This window comes from Anopheles coustani, chromosome 3 (genome assembly GCF_943734705.1).
Source record: "Anopheles coustani chromosome 3, idAnoCousDA_361_x.2, whole genome shotgun sequence".
Classification (NCBI taxonomy): domain Eukaryota; kingdom Metazoa; phylum Arthropoda; class Insecta; order Diptera; family Culicidae; genus Anopheles; species Anopheles coustani.
Window position 1 is genome coordinate 68,883,381 of NC_071288.1, and position 22,841 is coordinate 68,906,221.

Consider the following 22,841-nt stretch of genomic DNA (forward strand, 5'->3'; position numbering starts at 1 on the left):
AGCTTCGGTAACATACAATTCGCCACAAATTGGCAAAATTGGCGTTGGTATTATATTTATCATTAAACAAAATTTAATCTGCTTTTATGGCTGTTTTCTAACCTAACGAGGGGACTTTATAGAATGTGCTTTGATTAAGTATGCAAACCAATAGCAATACACGACTAAATTTTGACCCATTCTGTTTTGATCCAAATGAAATAAATCTTATAAATCATTTACAGACTTCACAGTGTTAGTGTATTGCAATTTCTTTGATCCGAGAAGACCGTTCATCCCAGGACTCTCATGATTCCACTAGGGAATGTCGTGCCATTTAAAATTAAAAAATCATCCCAGACATGTTGGAAGTCCATTCACCAGTCACATTAAGTAAATCTCGTACGAAACCGTTTGTTCGGCTTTACTACTAATTTTTATGTTTGCAATTTAAATCTGGTCAACTACATTTATTTTGAAAATTGTTATTTAACCCCTTCACAGTCTTGCCAAGTTGAGTAGAACTGAAGAAAAAAATATATATTCCTAAAATTTTTAGGAAAAAATGATCAGTTTTAATATGTGTTATTTGTGATTCTGATTAGCAATAATTTGCCGATAATAAGCAAAAATTTGGTTCAATTGCATCGATTAGAGTCAAATATGTGAATAAAAGTTTACAAACACATAAGAACGTGTTTTTAAAGCAGGTGCACGCGAAATAAACTACTTGCAACGAAAGTAGAAACAAAATGTTTGACGAAAAACTGCCGGATCCAGACTCAGTACAAATTCCATCCGCTTTCCCGAGTCAGGCTCAGGGCAAAACTGTGAAGGAGTTAATAAAATATATACTGTTGAATCACTAAAATAACAGTGTGTTGATTTTAGTAATTCCTACAATACTCCTGTTGCATCCTTGTATATCTATTTTTTCACAAGAAAAGACCGTATCAATTTTATATGTACCTAAAAAGCCCTCGGATAATGTAAATTAAAAGAGTAGCAACGATATACTCACCCAAGCGCAAGGATGTACTTACTTGCGAGTTTTCTAGAATGAACTTTTAAATATCCACGACAATTCGATTTTACTCCCATTTTCGTGTTGACTTTCGTCTTTGCGCTCGGAGGCTTCTTCAATATCCCTTAACGCTATTTATGGTATTTACACAACTTGCTGTTGGTTGTGCTCCTTTGAGATTTGAGTTAAATTGTTTCCTACGGCTAAATATGACTGCGGCGAGATAACGCGTAACTCACGGTTTACGCTCCGTCAACTTATTCTTCCATTGGCACATAGTTTTGGTATAGCTTTCCCGTCCATTGCGTCCCGAAAGGATGATCCACGTATGGTATTGAACCTACGTTGTTGTTCGCGTGGCTTTCGGTAAATTGGAGGAACTTTATAAATGAGTGAATTGGATATCGCGATGACTATTCGAGTAACTACTTCATCATGCACGCACTGTTGTTCAATCATCCGGTAGCCACTGGCCAAGCCATTCCATTCGTTCCAGTGGTCAGTGATGCATATCACGATTCACCAAGGGAAGCCTAGCACCGCCACTTACGTTTGCACTTACGACCGATGGTTCTACGAGGGTCATACCGCTGGGTCCAGCCCGCTGGTTGCCGCCCATATTTACGTTCAACGCTACCATTTGCCCACTATTCACAATGCTGTTGTTACTATTTCCTATGCTGGTTACTGTTGGACCTGTTCCATAGCCTGCTATAGCGTTCGCTCCTGTCAGTGTTCCACCGATCGCTCCTCCGCCGCCTATGATCGTACAGTTCATGTTGCTACTGTGACCGTTGGGCCTGCAGGGTTGCATAAAGAAACAAGAAAATAAAGTAGGTTAATTTCAATTGCAGGCACATGATCGTAGTCTAGATCACTTACATCAGCTGTACGTGGGACACATTTTTCAAATGGGCATTTACCGCCAAGGCGACCGAATCGTTTACCGAAAGCTGCAGATTCTCCTCAATCTTTTTCATCTTCTTATTGAGGTAAACCTTCAGCACCTCGTAGTGATACTTGCAGCTACCGTGACGCTTCCGTTTCGAAGCAACCGATGCCCGTTCCAGCTCCTCCACTGCTCGCTGCAAAGCCGATTGATCCTCCAGCGAAGAGCTCACCTGCCCACGGATCGACTGGAACTCGTCCCGCGTGACGAACGGGATCTCGAGCGATTCCATGAATTGCTGCATTTCGTCGTAATCCTTGCCCATTTGCACAGTTCCTTTGACAAGCCGGTTCATCAGTTTGTTATGGTGGATGTAGTTTTCCGACGATCGGGTGATAATCGCCGAACATTTGCTGCACTTCATCGCAAACGTTGAGTAGCACCCACTGATGTACTCCTGGTACGGTTTCAGCAATCCCCCGGGACAGTGCTTCGAGTGCATGAACTGTGAATAGGCAGCCCACTGCAGGAAGTGATCGATTTCGATTATACGGTAACCCTTAAACTTTGGTATCTCGTCTGGATCCATGCCGTTCTGCATGAGTGTCTGCTGCATCGGATTCGCTATAGGACCGATAAAGGCAGCAGCTGCTCCACCTCCTCCTCCCCCACCTCCCACACCACCCGCCGCTGAATTACCACCTCCTCCTGCGTGGACACTGTAGTTACTTATTCCGGAAGTTGATTGAGGAGAAGATACGACCGTTGACTGAGGAACATTCGATGAAGCTCCATCGATCGGGACGCTTCGTTTGGTAATCCTGGGAGTTTTGCTGCGATTAACAGAGGCAGTCTTAACGTTTGTGCTTGTGGGTACTGAGGTTACACCACTTGGCGATGCGCTGGAAAAGCTCGTATTCGTCCCAGATATGTTACTTATCGCTGTTGCGCTGGTTTGTGCTACTATAGAAGGATTGTAGCCAGAAGTCGCTGGTGGCAGTACATTACCAGCGCTGGCCTGGTTTGCTCCCGCGACATGCTGATTTTCCTCTGCCGTACGCTCTTGATGCTGTAGCTGAGCTTGAAGCGACAACTCATGCACAGATTTCCGACGGGTCATCATTTTGTTAGTTTGTTTGAAAATATACTGTTGACCGAGCTAATTTCGACGAGCTACAAAAGTTTTTTGAAACGACACGAAGGAAAAACAACACAATTAGTGTTGTAATGAAGATTGTAACGTTCTTCGTTTACATCATGCATCCATTTACTTACCGCATAAACGATGAACACTGGGTTCCGAGACAAATTCTTTTCAAATATCACTCAATTGCATCACAATCACACCATCTTCTGCTAAAAAGGTTTACAGGAAAAGGCGATTTTCAGTACGATGCGGCAAGCAATTCTATTTTCCTCGAGCACCAACTCAGAAATTGCAAACAAAAACAAAGCCGACCGCCCTCACGAAAATTGTGTAGAGTAAAAGAGATGGAGCACATAATATTTTGATGCACCGAGTTTGATAAATGCGTAACATTTTCACCGGGCCAGAACCGAAATTTACTTTCACAATTTTCCGCAGTAATTATTTGTGAGCAAGCTTAATTTAATTGTTTCTCATTTTACTAAATTAAATGATCTGAATAATTAGTAAAATATAAGTTTGAATCAAGTGCTGTGTTGTTTGAAAAAATAAATGTCAAACTAATAATAACTGACATTTGTTTTTTTCACACTTTGCACCTTTTGACAGATATTAGTCGAGAGGAAAGTGAACTTTGTTGCTGTTGAGGATTGTTTTACAATCGCCGCAATCTTGTTTCCCGATATCCTGTTCGGGCTAATATATCGCTCGAATCATTTCTGAACGAAAGTTTTCTTCGACACAATCATGGCTGCTTCGCTCTTGCTAAGGTATAAATTAGAGAATAAGGGAACCATATGATCTCTCCAGGTGGTTACCTCCACTACCTTGAGAATCCACTGGTTTTCCTTGCAAATTGCATTACATAATGTTAATTAGAGTGCTTAACGTGTCACAATTTTGTGTTTTAGAAACGCCTGCCGAAATCGTTCGCTGCTCCAGGGTCTCGGAACGAATGGGTCGCTTCCATTGGCGGCCGCTCGTACCATTGTGCTGAAACCAGTAAAATCCGACGAGCGCCCTGGCGAATCGCACGACGACCGAAATGCTCGCCTGCAGCGCCCGCAGTCTCCCCATCTGACAATCTACAGCTTCCAACTGACCAGTGCCCTATCGATCACGCACCGTTTCACCGGCCTCGCCCTGACCGGATACATTACTGCGCTCGGTCTCGGTGCGCTCGCCATGCCGCATGACGCCACGCACTATCTGACCATGCTCGAAGGCCTCAGCGCACCGACCCTGATTGCCCTGAAGTTCACGATGGCCTATCCCTTCGCGTACCACACGGTTAACGGTGTGCGCCACCTGTTCTGGGACATGGGCAAGTTCCTGACGATCAAGGAAGTGTACACTACCGGCTACACGATGCTGGCCGTTTCCGGTGTACTCGCAGGCGTGTTGACGGCACTATAAGCGGACCACTGGTTTGCGTTGCCACATCTGTAAGCCAAAGCTTACCAAATCGGGTACGAAGGAAGATGCAATCCTTGCGAACAGTTGCTAAGGCACAAATTTGTGGCGCGCCTACGTGCTCGTGCTAAGAGAGTATTTTCGAAAATCTGCTTATTTATTAAAACCTGGCATAGTCGAGGGGATAAAAATGTCGAAATAAACCAAATTCAATACAACCAAGTTAGGTTTGCTTTGTTTCACCAACAAATGTTTGCAAAGAAAATGTATCGTTTGAAAATTTCTGAGAATCAACCTTTTATCGGAGTACAAATTTTCAATCAAACAAATACTTATTTTAATTTTAAAAGAGGACAGATGAACAGTTTGCCTATTCTGTTCCCTTTAAAGGACTAAAACTACGATCCACTCCACCTCTTGAATAAAAAAACGCAATCTTCTCGTACGTTTATTTCATTTTTTTATTAATCGCAATACGTTTTGTTTTTCTTGTTTGTTAATTTTATAAAATTTGTAGGTTATCTATAATAATGTGTGTTGTGTTTTAGTGTTTTCATGGTTTTCTTGCTTTTTACTCCTTTCCTAGATGTTGCTCAACTTTACGCCATCTCATACCACACGATCCGTTCGTATTTCTGACTAAACATTTCTTCACTCTTCATTCATTGCTCTCTATCGATTAATCTCTATTCGCACTACCTCCGTGTTCATCACTTTAACGCTACAATTTTCGTTTTAATCACTCGAATCTTTTTCGGTCCTTTAGCATTGTGTTTTTTTTTGTTTGTTTGTTATTTCTTTATTTAATGGTTTCATCTTCTACACCACCCTTCGAAATTCAAATTTAATTCCGCTTGGATTGCTTACTAATCTTTTTATTTCTGGCTTCACAATCATCGGTTCAATCTTTTCCGTAATATTACGTTTACTTTTTTGCGCATTTTTTCACCAACCCTTCCACCAATGGCGAGTAATAAAAGAAGCCTAATAGTTAAAGTTCGTTCCTAAATTTTAAAAGTAAATAATATTTATAATAATACAAAATTATAGTTAAAATAAAATCACAAATCATATAATAGCATGATGGATCCAAAGATAGGTTTATATGCGTATTCATAATGGGTTTGCGTATGTATCATATAGAAAGGGCGTTTCTCTGTCACTTTCCGTGCCTTTATTCAACTGTTGCCAACACTAACGTTTGCATAAGCGACCCTTTTCTTTTCCCTCGTTTATCAACTCAAGTATATTCGAACCGAACAGATTGACCACGTGACCACATGCGATTGCCTATTGCATTAGCCGGTGTGTCATGCTGGTGGAAGTGAATTTTCATCACCTTTGGCGGAATAGTTATCCAAAATGGTTTGGATGTAGGTCCGTACAAATGATGAACCAGATTTCGGAAGCTATTACGATCCATGGATTCCTTTCTAACAAGTAATATATGTAGGAAACATTAAATAAATCCTTCATCGTCCATTCGGTCTGCCGTTTTGCATACCATGGAGTTTTGTTCATCTATCCTTTCTGTGCTAGCGTCCTGATGCGTCCATCAACCCATTTTATAATATTCACCGTTAATACTGCTTAAAGTCGACAACTGTTTGCCATTCATTGCGATCCGTTAACAATTCTGATAATTAAGGGACATTGTATGGGAAAATCTACGTAAAACTGATAAAATGGAAGGACATAGAAACTGGCACGGTGACGCGTATGTAAGTATATATCCAAACAACAAACCAAGCCCATTGAAACGTTTCCAAAACCCCACAACACCGTTGCAGTCAGCCGGCCAAAGCAAGATTTCGAATCTTAAGTTGACGCTGCCCAATCTGTTCCTTTCAACTGCATCTACTTTTACCGTCTCAGTTCAGCACATTAGAACCTTATTAACTGAGTTTGTTAGAATTCCTTTCATGGATTTCACTCTTCATTTCATCCGATCTGATTTATATGGTTTACGCGTTGTACAATTCATTTCGTTATGGTTTCATTAAATGTTGTCAGTAATCCTTCCTTTTCTACAACGTACGTTCTTCGCCGTGCCTCAAATGATGTTTCCACCCCTTCAAGCATGTTTTACATCTCCTTTCCATCCACTTTTTTCCCATTCTGTTCAGGTGTATCGGTTTTTCCATATTATGTGAAACGGGTGTCATACTTTGTTTTACTATTATTGTTTTCTTTACTTACGTTTGCTAACGCTTTCTTATGTGGTGTGGAATTTTTTGAAACTGCTTGTGCAATTATTTTTGTTTTTTGGTTGGAACGAAAATCTGTTTAGTAGGGTAATTGTTCACTTTAGTGTTGTTGTATTGTTTGCTTTTCATGTTACTAGGTTGCTGGCAGTTGCAATCAAACACATGTTTGGTGTTATTTTGCTCCTTGTTTTTCTAAACGGTTTGCGAAAACTGATTGATTCCCTTCGTACTACGTTCTTCCCAGATCTGCATTGGTTTCTATTGGGTTAAGTGTTACGTGAGTGAACTTCAACTTTGCTTGTAGCGTTTCTCTTTTACAATTGCTTTGCCTGTTGACTGTCTTTCTTTCAGTTCCGCACCATTAATTCTGTCCATTTTTAATATTACGGTATGCGTATAGCTTGTTTTTCTACATACGCATCTAGTTTTCTTTTAATTAATTAAAGAGAGCCTTCCCATTGGTCGCTCGCCTCTACATGCACACACACGCACACGCGCGCACTGTTGGAAAGCCTAAGGATACTTCTAGCATCAATGGTTTTGCTAGTGCTCCGAGTTAATACGTTGCTCCCTCGCACAAAAAGTCAGTTCAGTTCTGAGGGATCAAGACAAGATCTTCTTCTTCTGCTCTTCTTGGCGTAACGACCGAAGATCTGCATCTTGTTTAACACCTGATTGTGTGTTTGAGTGTGTGTGTGTGTGTGTTTTAGTCCAACAAACAAACGAACGAAGTCGGCCAAATGTATCGCTTCCATTGACTACCATCGATGACTATGACGAAAGTTTCGTTTCTTTTCTGCCTTCCTATTATGCATGGTTATTTTATAATTACTGTTTCTATTGCGCATTTTGTGTTTGCCATATTTACAAAAACATTCGTTCATTTTCATTTTTATGTTCCTCTAGGAAACCATAAACTTCCTAGCGAATGAACCACCCACCTTTGCTTGGTTTTGCTAGTGTGCCGTTTCGTTTTCAAATAATCCCCGACCAAAAGTAAAGTCAACCCTTCGTTCGCTCAAGGTGTGAGAAGGTACAACTTCGCCCTTCCACTATTCTAGGTCTTTTCGTACGATTAAGGGACGATCGCAAAAATTTATCTACATTTTGATTTAATACGCTTTTCGATCGCGCTTGTTTTGCAGCTATCTTAACTGCTTCTTACTGCAGCTTATGTTTACTACTCGGTTTTGCTTGCTTATTCTAGTATATTTTATTTTACTATTTGCGCGATTGACAAAAAAAAAAACAAAGCTAATAGCCTTTGAGATGTTGTTGTTCTTTTTTTATTATTTAATGCTTACTTTCGCTTATACGTATTAGTTAGTTTAATTTAATTTATTTTCCCGATGGTTTCATGTTTCAGCTTGGTAAATTTTGCCCTCTTTTTCCTGCAGTTGTTGCTTCCCTACCAAAACAGCAATAATAATCAGACAGAGAGAGAGAGTATGGCTGACGACACTTAGAGACATATGGATAGACATTCGTTACAAGATTACTCCCAACCACTCCCGTCCGCGCTCACTTTCTCATGGAACCAAAAAGTATCTATCTACTACCCTTACATGGCAGGTGTTCGCCCCATGTTCGTACGGATTTTACCTCTTTTCCCTTCGCAGATGAAAAGTTGAGATAAACGGCTGTATCGTTCACTTTTATAGTATTTCATGCCTAGACACTTTTCAATTTTATGCCTTATCTGATATCCAATGCGATGGGTACATTTTAAATCGAATATCAAATTCCATCCCCCGAGCAATGGAACCGTTTTGGCGGCAGCGAACGATACCGTTGACGGTAGGTAAGCGTCCTGCTCGTCGCGCAGTTCGGTCAAAATCGAATGTATATTAGGCTTTTTTTAATTTTTTCCGACCTGTTCAATTCTTCCGCATACCGATTTGCGATTGATATATTAAACATCGTTGGAGTCTTGTGGTTCAGTATATGCTAGCAGTCAGCAAGTATGTGTGTGTATGTGTGTGGTGTATTATTTCGATTAAGTTCCTTGTCAATTCTTGGTGGGTGAACTTTATACATGTTCGTGCTGAAAAACTTCATTCAATAACAAAACAAAACGAACACGAACAAATTCAGTGCATGGCGTTCAACAATTCGTTTTCAAATCAGCACAATAAAAATAAACCACCATTGGTTAACCCACATTGGGTTTCACTACCGCCTATAGTGTAACATTTTCAAATCCACGAGATGCGAAAATGCCGTGAAACTGTCCTTTGCTTACAGGCTCCAACGGTCAATCGTTTCAATCTGCAGCCGCGTGTAACCGAACTTACTCCTCCGCTGTTTTGGCCATCGACAGGCGTTGCTTTACAAAATTATCCACGCAATAGTCGCACCTGACACGCTTCACCACAAACTTGCTGCTAAACATGAAATAATAAATAGTAATAGTTTTCTGGTGCACCATTTTCGAAATGCATTTTTAAAACTAGCATGAACCAACGCATCGAAAGTACAATCGTTTGGGAAGTATATAAATTTACTCTCACTTTTTGAAAAAAAATGCTATAAAACTGTACCGTTTCCCTCGTGATAACGGTAGTAGAACTCAATCAACTTTATCGATACGCCTTCGATGTGGACGTAAATACTAAAATCAACGTTTAAAACTCGTTTACAGTGGCCCTTATATGATCCACATCGCCTTCCCGCCGTTTGATGTGGTCTACCATCAACATTGTCACCTCGTCGTTGCTCCTCTTTTCTCGGTTGGATGATACCATTTTCGATGCAAATACCCTAAGCGGATGTGTGATGAATTTGTATGTGTGTGTGTACCTCTGTCCCTTCCTACGTTTTCTCGCTATGCTGACACCACCTGTTTTCCTTTCATGATATTACAGTAGTAACGCGTAGTAATAATAGTAATAGTAGGATGTTTTAGTAATTAGTTGTTGTTGTTGTAGAAGCCGTTTCCGCCCCCTTTCCTCACCGGCGTTGGCGCGCACCTCTTCGGTACCCGCGTTTACCTTCGGTTGAACTCGGATTTGATAGCTTCTATGATTTCCTGCTTTGCCTTGGCGATTTCGTTGCGCATTTCGCGCAATATTTCCTCCTTCAGATTATCGAACTCGACCGCGGTCGGAAGGGAAAAACTATCACCACCATTGATCTGCTAAAAAATGGTAAAAAAAACAAGTATACAGAGGAGGCCCATTGAGGACAAATCCAGCATATAACCAACCTTCAGTATCGTTTCCTCGCTGGCACTACCGAACCGTTTCCGCGACGGTTTCGGTGATTCGGAACCGCTCAGGCTTGCACCACTCTGGCCACCGGCGCTGCTGTTATTACCACCGCCGGCGGAACTGTTGCTACCCAACTTGTGCGGCAGTGTGCTCGACTTTTCCCAGGCCCGTTGACGAGCGCCCGATCCGGACGAGCCACCGTCATCGTTGGAGTCCGGCTGCAAGCAGTAACAGAAAACCGACGAATGGATTAACGTAACTTTCATATTGCATTTCACATCGCCCTCCACTTACCTCCTTCTTTTCGGCCTGTGCTCGTCTTCGGGCAAGTGTCTTTGCCATTTCATCCATCATCGATGCCATGCCGGATGACGATCGTCCTAGTTCGGTACCACCGCGATAAAATAAAATACAAGAATTAGTTAAAACTGTTCTTTTAACAAAGTGAATAAAAAACCCCCCAAGACTCCCCCCGACTGGCAGATTTTAGTCCAAACACCGAAACTTAATCCATTGCCGCGAATTCCAGCTAATACAGGATTTGTAACAAAGAAGCACACTAATCGACCATGGGTAAACCTTACAACCTTCTTCTTCAATGAGCATGCAATATTGTACTTGAATCAATTGAAACCATTATCCACGGACAAGGATTCCATCTAAACCCAGTAAGCTTTTGACCTTTCGTCGAATGTCATAGCAAAAAAATCCACCACCGAAAAGAACCACCGTCATTATTATTAGGTACAAGCAACCCCCAAAACAAATGGCATTATGTAAAGGGCGAAAAATCCGCCAGACGAATCCTATTATGGCTAACGTTACGTTTTGGTTGAGTTTTTTTTTATTGTTTGGTAGGACATGTTCAAGTCCACGATGAAACCGAATTCTGGCACGTGGGACAACTCCAAACCACGAATTGATTTCTCGTGGGGACATTTCTACGGCAGACGACGACTCGCCTATTTGTTATCGCTGACAAAGTCGCAAACATTTGCCGATCGTCAAGCATTAGTCAAGAGTGTTGTAATGAAAGTTTATCTTAAAACACAACTATTAGTTGACAATCAACAGTATATTCAACGGTTTGTGAAAGTTTTTTTTTTGTTAGTAGTAGTTATATTTATAACATTAACTTATAATCAAAAATAACGAGTTTCAATGAATGTTTGATGCATTTTTCTGACACTTTTAGTTTGCGCGTTTTTCGCATGGTGAGAAAGTAATGGCGTAAATTAGGCAAGACTTGCGAGCATGAAAACCAGGAGGGTTTGATTGGCGGAAGCAATGGTAGAACTTAGCGACATAGAGAAAGAGAGAGAAAGAGAGAAAGAAACAGCAGGATGGCATATGAGAGTCCAGATTAGTAACGAGTGTGTTAGTATGTGAGTAAGCGCTAACCTATGGTTCCATAATTACCACTACCTCCACTGGATGTACTGCTGCCGCTGTTCTCCGTCACGGTGGAGGACACGGCGTTGCTGCCGGCACCGGCCGACGCCAGGGAAGAGGTCGACGACGCCCCGACACCGCCACCTGGCGACGCTTTCGGTGGCTGGCTGCGTTTCAGTTTGGCACTGGCCAGCTGTAGGGCCAACGAGTTGATTTCGGCCGGCCTCGCGGAGAGCATGTTCGCACCGGGCGGGGGAGGTGGAGGTGGAGGGGCGGCCGCGTTGCTAAGACTTGGCGGCATGGGGGGTGCCGGTGGCTGTGGTGAAGAAGAAATTGAAGATTAAACTTAAGTTTGTAAAACCAAAATGTAAAAGGAAAAGAATTCTAGCAGCAAATGATTTAAGGTGATACAGTATACTCCGATTAACCGCGGTCGGCTTATCCACCCTACGGATTATCTACAATCGTTCTAGATTTATGTATAACTTTTTTTTGTACTGTCATATCGGCTATTGAATTACGTGTACGTATTTTCAAGTGTATAAAACCACCTTCTTCCTCAATGAACATTGGTTTGAAAAGCAGGGAAGGTATTATATACGGGAAATAGTTTTACATTTGTACAAATTTCAGTATTGCCTGAATTGTATCAGTTGAAATTAGTCTTTTCGTTCGGGGAATACATTTTTAGATAGTGATACAACAATGTCAAACACGTTGAATGAAAAGCTCGAGGTAATTGAAGTATATTTTGAATATTGGAAATTTTGTTGAAAAAAGTTACGTTTCAACCTTGCTAATACCAATTTTTGAACACAAAAAGCTAGATTTCAACGATTGGACAAGCCTAAATTTAGATCGCAACTGTTTTTGGGAATATTAAGTTTGATGCATGTATACTAAAAGCCACATGCAACACTATCTGAGCTTAAACGTCCAATTACGATAAATTGGGCTAACCCTTAACCTTATTTGAAAGATATCGAAAGCGAACAACTTTTCTGATATCTTATTCTTAAAGACTTTTATCCCTTTTGTACGTGGATATTCAGTCGTCCGGTCCGATTTTCTAACCGGCGCCAGTCTAATTTTTGATGTGATGTATCCCATGCAGCAACTGGACAGAGTGTATTACCGCAAATGATCGAGAGTCTACTGTACTTGAGGAAGTCCGTTAAGGTCGTTATGCCGACCAAGCTTTAGCCACGGGTATTCTTCATTACCTGTGGAATATTTGACGGTGCCGACATGGGGAACATCGGTGGCATCATTGGCGGTGGCGGAGGTGCGGCTACGTTGCTCTGTTGCATCTGTGGCGGAGGCTGCTGCTGAAGTGGCATTGGCATCTGGGGAACCTAAAAACCAAGCGTAAGTGAGCACACACGTTCAAGCAACAGCCGTGGTCTTGGCATCCATCTTACCGGCGGTACACCATACTGAGGCTGCCCGACACCGTACGGACCGCCGCCGACGATACCGACACCATTCGGGGGACCGTAACCATTCGGTGGCATCATCATCGGTGGTGGCGGTGGTTGTGACTGTATCTGCTGCTGCTGTTGCTGTTGTTGCGAAACGAGCTGCTGCTGGCCGGCGTAGATGGGATTCGGCGAGTTGTTGTTACTGGTCGGGCCCGGCGAGCACGTGGCCGTCGCGTAAATCGAACCGTTCGAAAGGTTCGGCGGTAGCGGTATCGGCTGTTGCTGCTGTTGCTGTTGTTGTTGCTGCTGCTGTTGCTGTTGTTGTGGTGGTGGCTGCGGCGGCAACACCGACTGGTTCAGCATTTGATGGTTTTGATTCGATGCTACGTAGATCGGCTGCGGATATTGTTGCTGGCGTAAGTATATTCAACAGGAAGAGCGGAAACGGATGTTAATTACATTCATAATACATAAAAGAGGAAATTGTCGTTCTTAAACATCTTCAGGCACAACGAAGGCAAATGCCTGAGAGAAAGAGACAAAAGAAGAGGGAGAGAAACTCAACGAGAGTATGAAAAACCCTCTAATGACGTAGAAACATTCGAACCCATCGTACACGTAGTGCGTCACGTGTTCTCCTCCGACGTGTCCTCTTCCTGGTACCGTTTTTCACTTCTTCACCACTCCGAGGAAGGACGATTTAAATACACCCTCACATTTTCTTCTTTTCGATACTATTTTCGACAACCCTTTTCTGACGGAAAATCGAATTTTCCACTATGGCGATATGTTTCAAGGTCATCCGTTTCCCCGTGTTTTCCGCTCCACCCCGTAGTGGTGGCCGAAATAAACAAAGCACGAGGAGGCCCACACACAATTTGACTGACAGTTCGCTTCGGTCGGGAGCCTTATTCCGTTTTCCGGAGGGGGAGGAAAACAATTTGTCCACAATCGAAGCGGGCGCGGGCGTTTGGCACTCTCGGAACACCTTGTATCTTACCGAATTGTTGCCATAGGTAATACTGTTGGTGCTGCTGTTACTCTGCTGTGATGCATAGATCGGTTTCTGTTGCGGCGGTGGCTGCTGCTGTTGCTGCTGTTGCGACTGCTGTTGCGAGACCTGCTGCTGCGTCGGTAGCACTGGCGGAACCGGTGGTGCACTAAAAGTAAAACAAATTGCAAAACGGGTTGATTGTGGTTATTAGTTACAACAGCACACGATGGGGAGGGAGATGATTGCTATATACTTGAATTCGCGCGTCTATTCGGGCGGGCGGGCAGGCGTATGCAAAGGCGGGTATGTTTGATATTCTGTTGTTTTCGGTTCTTTTTTCCGCTATCGTTTTTGCAACCCTCCCCCGAAACGCTAAACGCCAGAACTGTCACAAGGAGCTGGTTCAGCTGCGGATGCTGCGATGGTTCCGAATGCTACTATCCTCTGCTGAACCGAGTGTGTCAACGGTAATTCGCAGAACCAACCCTATGTACACGGGTTGGGATTATTGTTATTATTTTGCCATGCTCCGAAAAATGACATCCTCTCACGGCTTCTCTCCAGTTCTCTCGGTACTACTTTTTTCACCACCAACATCCCTCCAGCCAGGGTCCGAAATCGGGGAGCGGCACTCCGGAAAACACTGGGGCGCGTGTCAAACTTTGACACCCATTGTTGTCACAGGCCGATGGGAAACTGATGCTGTGCGGAAAAGATAGCCCCCCCGAGCAAGGCCCCGTTTCAATTTCATACGGTTTTAATACTCGTTGGAACTCGTTGTCACCCTTCAGATGGTCGATATTTAGATCTCCCCCTGGAGGATGGGGTACGCTAAAACGAGAGAACATTTGCATCCTCATCCCGTCCAACGTTTTTTTGTGTTTGAAATGAACCACACCTGCGGCAAAACAGCAACGCCACTGGACACAACAGAGCATAGGGGCACAGCATCTCATCCGGATCTCCTTTGGTCCCATTTACAGGAGGACTTCCTGACGATTCCTTCCGTTTCGGTTCCCGCCGGAGAGGAAAACTAACCAGAAAATAGAAAATATCCGCTCCTTGCTAGAAAAGAGCATGACTACACAGAGAGTGTTGTCGTCGAGCGAAAACAGAGAAAACCCGTTCCCCTCTCGCCGGAAAACTCGAAGGAACCACCGCACGCCGTTGGGCGACGACGCCCGACAAACGACAGTGTATGTGGCAGCCGAGGTATAGGCGCCAGAGTTTGAAGCACTCACTGGTGTGGTGGAGAGGCACATATTTGCAAACATGAGGCTCGTTGACCGAATTCTTTTCGGCATTCCGCGACGCCCACTGCGCAGCCACCACACCAGCAGCAGTAGGTAGCATACCCGATGGCAGCGGTGGAAAACCACCGTGTGACAACGGGCGACGAGGGATCTGCTGTTATCCTCTTTTACTGAATAGGATTACACGGTTTGCTTCTTCGGTGCAATCTTCACCTTCTTTTCTCTGTACATCTTCTCCTCGATGCAGGTGGAAATGGGGCAAATGAACTTTAATGTATTCGAGAGTCGAATGTGATGTACCGCATTCGGATTTTATCGTTGTAGCAAACAGTCTATGTGTTTTTTTCCAGGTTATTACATTTTCGCGTCTATGACAACATCCAAGTGTTTGCACACGTTTTGTTTAAAACTTGTTTCCCGTTACAATGCTTCTTTTCAAAGTGCATTAGTGTAGATAGTAAATTGACGAATGCACTTGAAAATTTCTTAAGTTATAAAAAGGAAATCATTCTTTATCATCTTGATGCTTGAGATTAACTAAATCTACTGAAGCTTTATTACTATTATTACTAACAAAAGCTAATTGTACACTTTGACAACTCTGTCTTTAACTCCTATAGGAATCTTTGCTTTACAAAGTTAATTTTAATAATTAAATAAAATATGATTTATAGTGATGATTAAATAAAAAATAACAAAAAGTGTTTCAGAATAAAACTCAAATCAATCATGGAATAAATATTTAATCCACATGTTGACAGAAATGAGAGAAAAGCAGAATGAACTAAAAAATTTCTGAACTAAACACTTTTCTGAGGTAGTTTTTAATTAGCTTTGTTTTAGAATATGGATAAAAAGAATATGGTAACCCTTAAATAGCACAACACATACGGCCATACGCTTTGTGAAGTGAAACCCTTTGTGGGTATAAAAAGCTTGTTTCTATTTTATTACGGATCAGATGTTGAGTACAACAAAATATAACTTCATAAAAAACCATCAAAACCTGATAAGATTTTTTCCCTCATTGGTAATTCAGTCCTTCCAATCTCTAATTTAAAGTTGTAGGGTATAGGACAGTTGACACCTGTCGTACAGTCAGTTCTTCGTCGCCGGATGTTTATTTTCTCTCTTCCCTTCTTCTAGGCGCAATTTTTTAAAGATGCAATTCCATCGTTAATAGAGTGATAAAACAGTTAAAACAGTCGTTTCACGATTCCAGCGTTTCCCTTACATATGAGGGACAGGAAAATCAACCACGGGCACCGCCAACCGGCACGTGTTAGACCGAGCCACATTTAAACAATAGCGATAATGAGGTTATGTAAACACCAGGGGTGTTTTTGGGCAACCGACGGGGTTGGGTTGGGTTAAGAATAAACAAAGAACAAACAATAACTGCACAATCGCGCCGAAGAGACCGGAGGAGGTGGTTAAACAACAATCATTGCTTTTTGACCGCCAATATATATAAAGCGTAAACCACGCGACCGGCCGAATCGGTGGTCCACACCCCAAAGGAAGGGGGTGTGGGTGGTGGTGGTGGCTGGCTGTATGTCGCAAATGTATGGCATTCACGACCAATTTTGTCCACCATATGCGGTCGAAACGGTCATCGGAAAACCCGGTGCGGGCGCGTTCTACCACCGACGAAACAAACAAACATCCGCACTAAAGCGACTCTCCCCCTGTGTCGTTCTACCTGGCCTTTAATGAGAGGTTTTCCATCCCTCATTAACCCGAGTCGCGTCGGTGCCGATGTTACTAGAACCCCGGACGAGATATCGAAACTTGTTCCGGTGTCGCCAAATAAAGTAGTGACGTTAAATTTACAACCGCCGAAAAACCTGATCGAGCGAAACCGGGCACGAAGTGGCCGCCGGAAGTGAACGTTTATGGATGAGAACACAGGGTGGGAGGACGACCTTACACCCTTCTCCTTTTGCAACACACCATCGTTACGACATCGTGTTGTCGCTGTCGTTTCAACATTAATAACAAGTGGCAACACTGGAAGTACGACGCAAACGAAAAATGCCTGGCAGCACCGGACGTTAATTAGATGACAATCGATTCATCGTTTCCGGTGGATATTGGTGTTTCTGACACACCAGTCAACCCCACAGGAACGGAGAGACGGGGGAAATGCAAAGTCTGGCCGGGCGATGACGAACGACAGGAAGTTTCGTTCGGTTTGAAAACGAAAGGATTCGAAAGGACAAGCCATACATTTCGGTATCGAAAGCACGATTTTCGGAAAGCTTCGGGGATATCTTCCGACGTAATCAGCTACGTTGCAGGAACCACGATGGCTAGGAAAAAAGTGCTTAGTTACGAAGAACGCTAATGTTGAACTATGTTTGTCCATCGCGAGGAGGAAGGGGTGTATGGGTCTGTCTTATTGCTACTACTACGCCGCAAACATTCGATAGAGTTTCGTTCCCCGGATTGATTTTTGGTTGTGGAATGTTCGAAAATCAATGCTGATTTGTTATCGTAGAGTTAACTGCTTTTTATTTCGATTTGGTGATGGCTCAGCTAGGGGCTTGTGAACGCTTCACATAATGGTCTACAAAAGGGACACGTTCAGGAAAGCTCTTCTTTCATTTGTTTTTGTTTTTGTACACTTCTTCCCGTCCCGTGGGAACCTGGGATATGGTGGTTAGGTGCGGGAAAGCGTTGATGAAAATCCTTTAGTAATGAAACAGGAGAGAGGGTAAGTTTCAGCTTACATTTCCACCAGCCTTTGTCTTAAATGGGACGACTGACGATGCGATGGAACAACGTAGAACCATCGTTCAGAAAATTGTCTCCGCTGAGTAATCGGTTTTTTTCTCTGTATATTTTTGGTCGGATCTTCTTTCGCCTTAAGAGGTTTTAAAATGAATAGTTAAAGCTCACAATACAGCTTTAAATAAGTCATGTACTGGCATAACTGAGCATGTACCGGGGAACTAGCGACTATGTTGTTCAGGTTTTGGTGTTCAGGTGCTGAGTGTTTAACTCAAAAGAAAATGTTGAAAAAATTGTAAAGACCTAAAAACCCACAAAAACGATAAAATCGGCCAAAAATATAGATTTAAAGATAAGATGGTAGTTTTCAAATCGAAAACCATCGGAAATTAAATTATGATACCCAACAACTCAGCAACGCTCAGAAGTTGCGCGGGTTTTCTCAATCAGACAAACGGTAAAGCTGAAGGTTTAATTTCCGCCAAGCGAATTTTGTTCGATTGTTTCGAATGATTTTCAAGTTCTTCCAGCTTCAACGAATTCGATCGGGCTTCGGTCTACCGTGGCGACTTAGCTGAGTTGAGTTGGTTTTATTCTCAAAAATGACGACGCGATATCCGCTCCAAGCAAAATCGATTCGTGAATCAACGAACGATTCATAGGCGGAAGTCGAACCACGGATGATGAAGCAGCTAGAAACGAATAGACAAATATGATTTTGACGATGAAATTTAAGACGCAAATCCTATTCACGGCAAGGATGTCAGAAAATAGCAGCTTAATTTATTTGCAATGTAAATGAACATTTTATATGAAATAATAATGAGCATCAAACAAATGGTTTATAATTTTAATGTTTTGGTCGGTTAAAAGAGTCAGAAAACTAGTTATATGTTACTTCATGCTACTTTTGAAGAAGCTAGTGAAGAATACAATAGTTAAAACTATGTCAGCTTTTACTTTTATGCATTCATTCTAATTTATCCGATGGCAGTTTCTTTTTGTATCTGGTTAGTTTTTCGTAAACAGGAATAGTCCATACTAATTAAAGTTGCATTAACACTAGAATCCAAATAGGAGTCATTGTGACCCCAACGAAATGTTCGATTTGAATATCTCGAAAACGGATGCATATTTTTACAAAAATCATCTAAAACAAAAATTTTAGCAACATCTAAAGAAACTTTTTAGAAGATCTATCCCTAGAATGCTTTTTAGGGGTCATTTTGACCTCCAGTTTTGAAACGCTATAACTGCACTATTTTTGAAGATTTTTCAAATCCGCAAACAGTTACTTTTTAGTATATTTGTTGATTATCTATTGGAGTTTTTGGTTTTTCGATGCATTTCTCTATCATGCCACTAGCACAGTGTAAAGAAAAAAAGATCGATAAAAATCGAATGTTAATCCATTTCAACTTTTATTTGACAAACACATGACGCTTCAAATTGAATTTGAAGATGTGGTGACAAACAAATGACCCCTAAGAAGCATTCGGGCAAGATTCCAAAGCAATGTATTCTAGTGTTAACATCACCGTGTGTAACTTGCGCTGACAGTGAATCGTCTCATCTGTGGCTCGCATTTCCGGGAACGAAAGTGTTTAGTGCAAAAGTTAAATTTAAAACTCAATGTACTACACCTCCTACCCGGAACACGTACTACACGTGAGCCAGCGAGTTCGAGAGAAACCGCTTTTGGTTCTGCAACCTTCCTTTATTTCCCTTTCTATGGCTAAGCAAATCTTCCACACCAGTGTTGTGCTGCCTCATTGCCACACAGATTTGTGGCCGCGGAAGCCGGTTGCACGGTTGTTTCCCCGCGAAATGTTTACACTTCCATGAATCATGCGGAACGAGCGGCGAGCGAGCGAGCGCGCATTTTTCCACCCGAATCGGGGAAAAAAACAACACTTTTCGTTGGAACACCTCCAAAACGCGTTTCCTTTGGAGATTTTTTTTTCTTTCTCATTTAGCGTTTTAAAGAGAAAGCATTTCTCCAAACCCATAATCACCGGGAGAGCGTGTAAGAAGGAGCGTTAGTAAATCAATACCCACTACGAGACATCAAACACACACGCACACCCACATCCACATGCTGGAATATGCCCTTTTTGGTGTGTACTTCGCCATATCATCCCCCGCCCCGGGAAAAGGGCATAAGAAACCAAAATGCAACTCTTAGTGGCGTAAGAGTGTGTTATTTTCGAGAGTCAAAAACCATACGACGGCACACAGGAAAAGGAAAAGGGGCATAAAGGTTGTGCTGGTGTTTTTTCAGCCCATTTCCCGCCCGCCAGCAAAGGGCGGCACCGCTAGGTTAGAAAAACAATCGTAAAGCACGAGCAAATGCTGTGGATGGGAGCAAAGTATGGTATGTTGGAAGAAGTTTTAACACCAAAAGGAGTGGATGTTTGAACCCTAAATTTTAACTATAACAAGGATATTGAAATGTTTAATCATTACATAAAAAAACTAAAATAAATTAAGAGAATAAAATGAAAACAAACAAAAGCATTTGACTTCTATTCAGCATTCGGTATTCATATAATAAATGATGAATTTTCATAACTCTTTTGTAAATAATCAAACAAGAAAGGGGAATTTTTTTAAAAATAATGAAAAAATTGAGAACATTAAAAAAAATACATGCACAAACTATTGAAACCTTTCCGCATAGTATGAAAATAATTCAAAATGAAATGGAACCGTGTCAGACATTATGGAACGAGGAGTTTGCGGGCACGAACACCATTAACCAGTAACTGGAGTAAAGGCCTGGAGTACACATTTAGTCAACTCCGGTGGAATTTCCAGGCCCTCCCATCCATGTCCTCCGGGTACTCCAGTGGCGCTTTCCACAACGTTATTCATGAAGTGAATAGTAGTAGAGGCGTTGTGCTCACACATTGACTTTATTTTTGTTTTTATTATTTACCCCCACAGAGTTCGTTCTTCCATTACGCTCCAGAAATCTGAGTCACAAGGAGTTAAGTTGATGGTTGTCCGGGCCTCCGACAACACTAAAAGTTTCCCATTTTTCCCTCCCGAGTGGCGCGTGACCCATTTCTCTCCTTCTATGGAAAAATTATAATCACAATAGAGAAATGGGAATAAAATTCCACCGGAGAGATCTTTCGAGGGAAGGGATAAAGGTGAGTGGCGTAAGGACTCGACCAAACCACAGCCGTCGTGCGGAGAGAGGGTCGATGATGGGATGCACATTCAATCCACTTCCCTCCAGTTCCTCCTCACAAATTCCAGACTCATGAGCGCTCGAAACAGAACACTCGGTGAATCAGGTTTCCCTTCGCTTCCTAGAAGAAAACAACAACCGCGCTCCGACTCGGGAGTAATGAAAAGCTAAGACACTTTTAGCAGTTCATTTATCATCCCCGGTAAACAGTGGAAACCGCTGGCGATGCGTCATACGTGGTCCGGGGTTTTAAATAAAGATGAATGTTGCCATAGGACCGATCTTTGCCGGGACGGATTGTTAAGCCGTCCGGATGGAGGAGCACACACGGGCATGAATATGATAGTGTCAACGGAACGAACTTTGCAACAATGCAAAGCGAACTGTAAAATACGAGAGGTTTCGTTTGTCTAGTCTATTCTGCCGAGCAGAAATAGTTTTCATTCATATTGTTGCACGAATATGTTGCGATGCCCGATGCCTGTCATCATCATTTGTTGTTTGGACAATGTGACAAAATGTAAACATACTGTACGGTTAACTAGTTCAAGTTTGACACAAAGTATTAAAAACAATTGGAATTTACTTACGAGTAAGAGATTCCGGAACAGTTATTATGATTATTTCCCTGATAAGTACCACTGTGTCTTTAGAACACAACAAACATAAATCTTGTGTGTAACAACATATGGCGCTATTACCCTCTGGCGTAACATGCAATTAAGCGATAAATAATAGACCCTCCTCTCGCTTTTCTTAGGTCAACCAGTCGGAACAAGCCCCTAAACTAGGGAACGAAAAGCAGAACGTACACAACATTCGGTAGCCACTTTAAAGTCGTGCCGCCGCCGAAAAATCATAATTTCATAATGAATGCCTATGCTAAACCCGTGCGCCGCCACGGGTCTCTAATGATCTGGATGATCGTTTCCCAGCGGCCGAACGCGACCCGGGCGCGGGGAAAAGGGTGCTTTAGAACGCTTTTTTAATGCTCCAGAGATCTAGTTCCCCGGACCCATTAGACAGAGGAGGGCTTGTCTTTTTCGTTTTTTTTTTTTTTGGTAGCCTCGTTTCGAGTTCCTACCGTTTCGGGGGTTTCACAAACAGCCCAGTTGTTGTAGTGACACACTATCGCCACTATCAAGTGGCCATGCCCCTTTTTCATTCCCTCTGGGTATTTTCTTTCCGCTGTTTTTTTTCCTTCTTCTTCTAATGGTGCTGTTCTCTAGGGACCAAAGCACGAGGGGGGGGTAAATGGTTTGGGTGGCGCTAGCTAGTGGAAGCATCGTAAATGACTTCCAAAAACGGTGACCCGACCCGATTGTTTACTTCCCCGATTTATGACAGGCGGGTCATTACGCCACCAGAAGCAGATCGGTTCCGTTTTGGGGTTGGGAGTACAGAGGCGGTTTGAGGAGTTCGTTGATTTTCGATTCCGAATGGTTTAAAAAATGAGTCTTTCTTTTTCTTATTATCGTTGAGCAATCGGAAACATCCGAAACAGCGGAAACCCCCGATCAACTTCCTTCTTATTCACTGCCAACCGGGAAGCCACGTACCTTGACGATTCCAAGGAAAACGCATTCTGCAATGGTAAACGTCATCGCAAGAGCTGCTGCCATCTAAAATTCTGCTGGTTTGTCATCGTGGCAAACATCCGGAACAAGTGAGCGTGGAAGAACTTCGCTTATGATATCTTATCGCGAATCTGATTGCGATAAAGCGAAAAAAAGGAAAGTATATGGCGTTCGAAAAAAGGGGTTCAAAAAGGCACGTCACTTTTGCCCGAACGCACGGTACGCGACGTTACGTTGTCCGATCGGAGCCCGAGCTGTTACAAACACGACCTCAGCGACAGTGGTGTCGTGTTAGTGGCTTAGACTGTTGATAACAAGAGGTCGATGGAATTCCATTGCGGCAGTGGGGAAGTTCCACCGACGAAGGTTGGATGAGTAAGAAGGGCTCAAAACGTATCCGTCACGTA

At 42.6% G+C, this 22,841-nt stretch overlaps 4 protein-coding genes across 8 annotated transcripts in view; 2 read left to right on the forward strand and 2 right to left on the reverse strand.

The window, feature by feature from the left end:
• Positions 1-728: 728 nt before the first annotated feature.
• LOC131272745 (uncharacterized) lies at positions 729-3,308 on the reverse strand. Its single transcript, XM_058274595.1, has 3 exons — positions 3,168-3,308; positions 1,886-3,065; positions 729-1,803 (listed from the first exon to the last, which is right to left on the reverse strand). Exons 2-3 carry the CDS (start codon positions 3,013-3,015, stop codon positions 1,503-1,505), a joined length of 1,431 nt encoding a protein of 476 aa, XP_058130578.1. The 5' UTR covers positions 3,016-3,065; positions 3,168-3,308; the 3' UTR covers positions 729-1,502.
• The window catches only part of LOC131272743 (MOB kinase activator-like 2), a 164,969-nt gene continuing 144,264 nt past the window's right edge, over positions 2,137-22,841 (forward strand). Inside the window, exon 1 of the mRNA XM_058274594.1 lies at positions 2,137-2,148. The gene's annotated coding sequence lies outside the window, so the exon portion shown is untranslated. The remainder of the gene's footprint in view (positions 2,149-22,841) is intronic.
• Positions 3,667-4,672, forward strand: LOC131272747 (succinate dehydrogenase cytochrome b560 subunit, mitochondrial). The gene is made up of 2 exons (XM_058274598.1): positions 3,667-3,809; positions 3,951-4,672. The coding sequence occupies exons 1-2, from the start codon at positions 3,787-3,789 to the stop codon at positions 4,453-4,455; spliced, it is 528 nt and encodes a 175-aa protein (XP_058130581.1). The 5' UTR covers positions 3,667-3,786; the 3' UTR covers positions 4,456-4,672.
• The window catches only part of LOC131272741 (protein enabled), a 33,801-nt gene continuing 19,419 nt past the window's right edge, over positions 8,460-22,841 (reverse strand). Inside the window, exons 5-11 of one of the 5 annotated variants that reach the window (XM_058274585.1) lie at positions 13,682-13,841; positions 12,682-13,092; positions 12,484-12,615; positions 11,294-11,576; positions 10,163-10,248; positions 9,865-10,086; positions 8,460-9,795 (exon numbers count right to left, since the gene is read on the reverse strand). In XM_058274585.1, coding sequence (XP_058130568.1) covers positions 9,646-9,795; positions 9,865-10,086; positions 10,163-10,248; positions 11,294-11,576; positions 12,484-12,615; positions 12,682-13,092; positions 13,682-13,841 — 1,444 coding nt within the window. In that variant the 3' untranslated portion in view covers positions 8,460-9,645. Of the gene's footprint in view, positions 9,796-9,864; positions 10,087-10,162; positions 10,249-11,269; positions 11,577-12,483; positions 12,616-12,681; positions 13,093-13,681; positions 13,842-22,841 lie in introns of all 5 variants that reach the window. The other 4 variants (XM_058274584.1, XM_058274583.1, XM_058274582.1 and 1 more) reach the window with 4 other exon arrangements.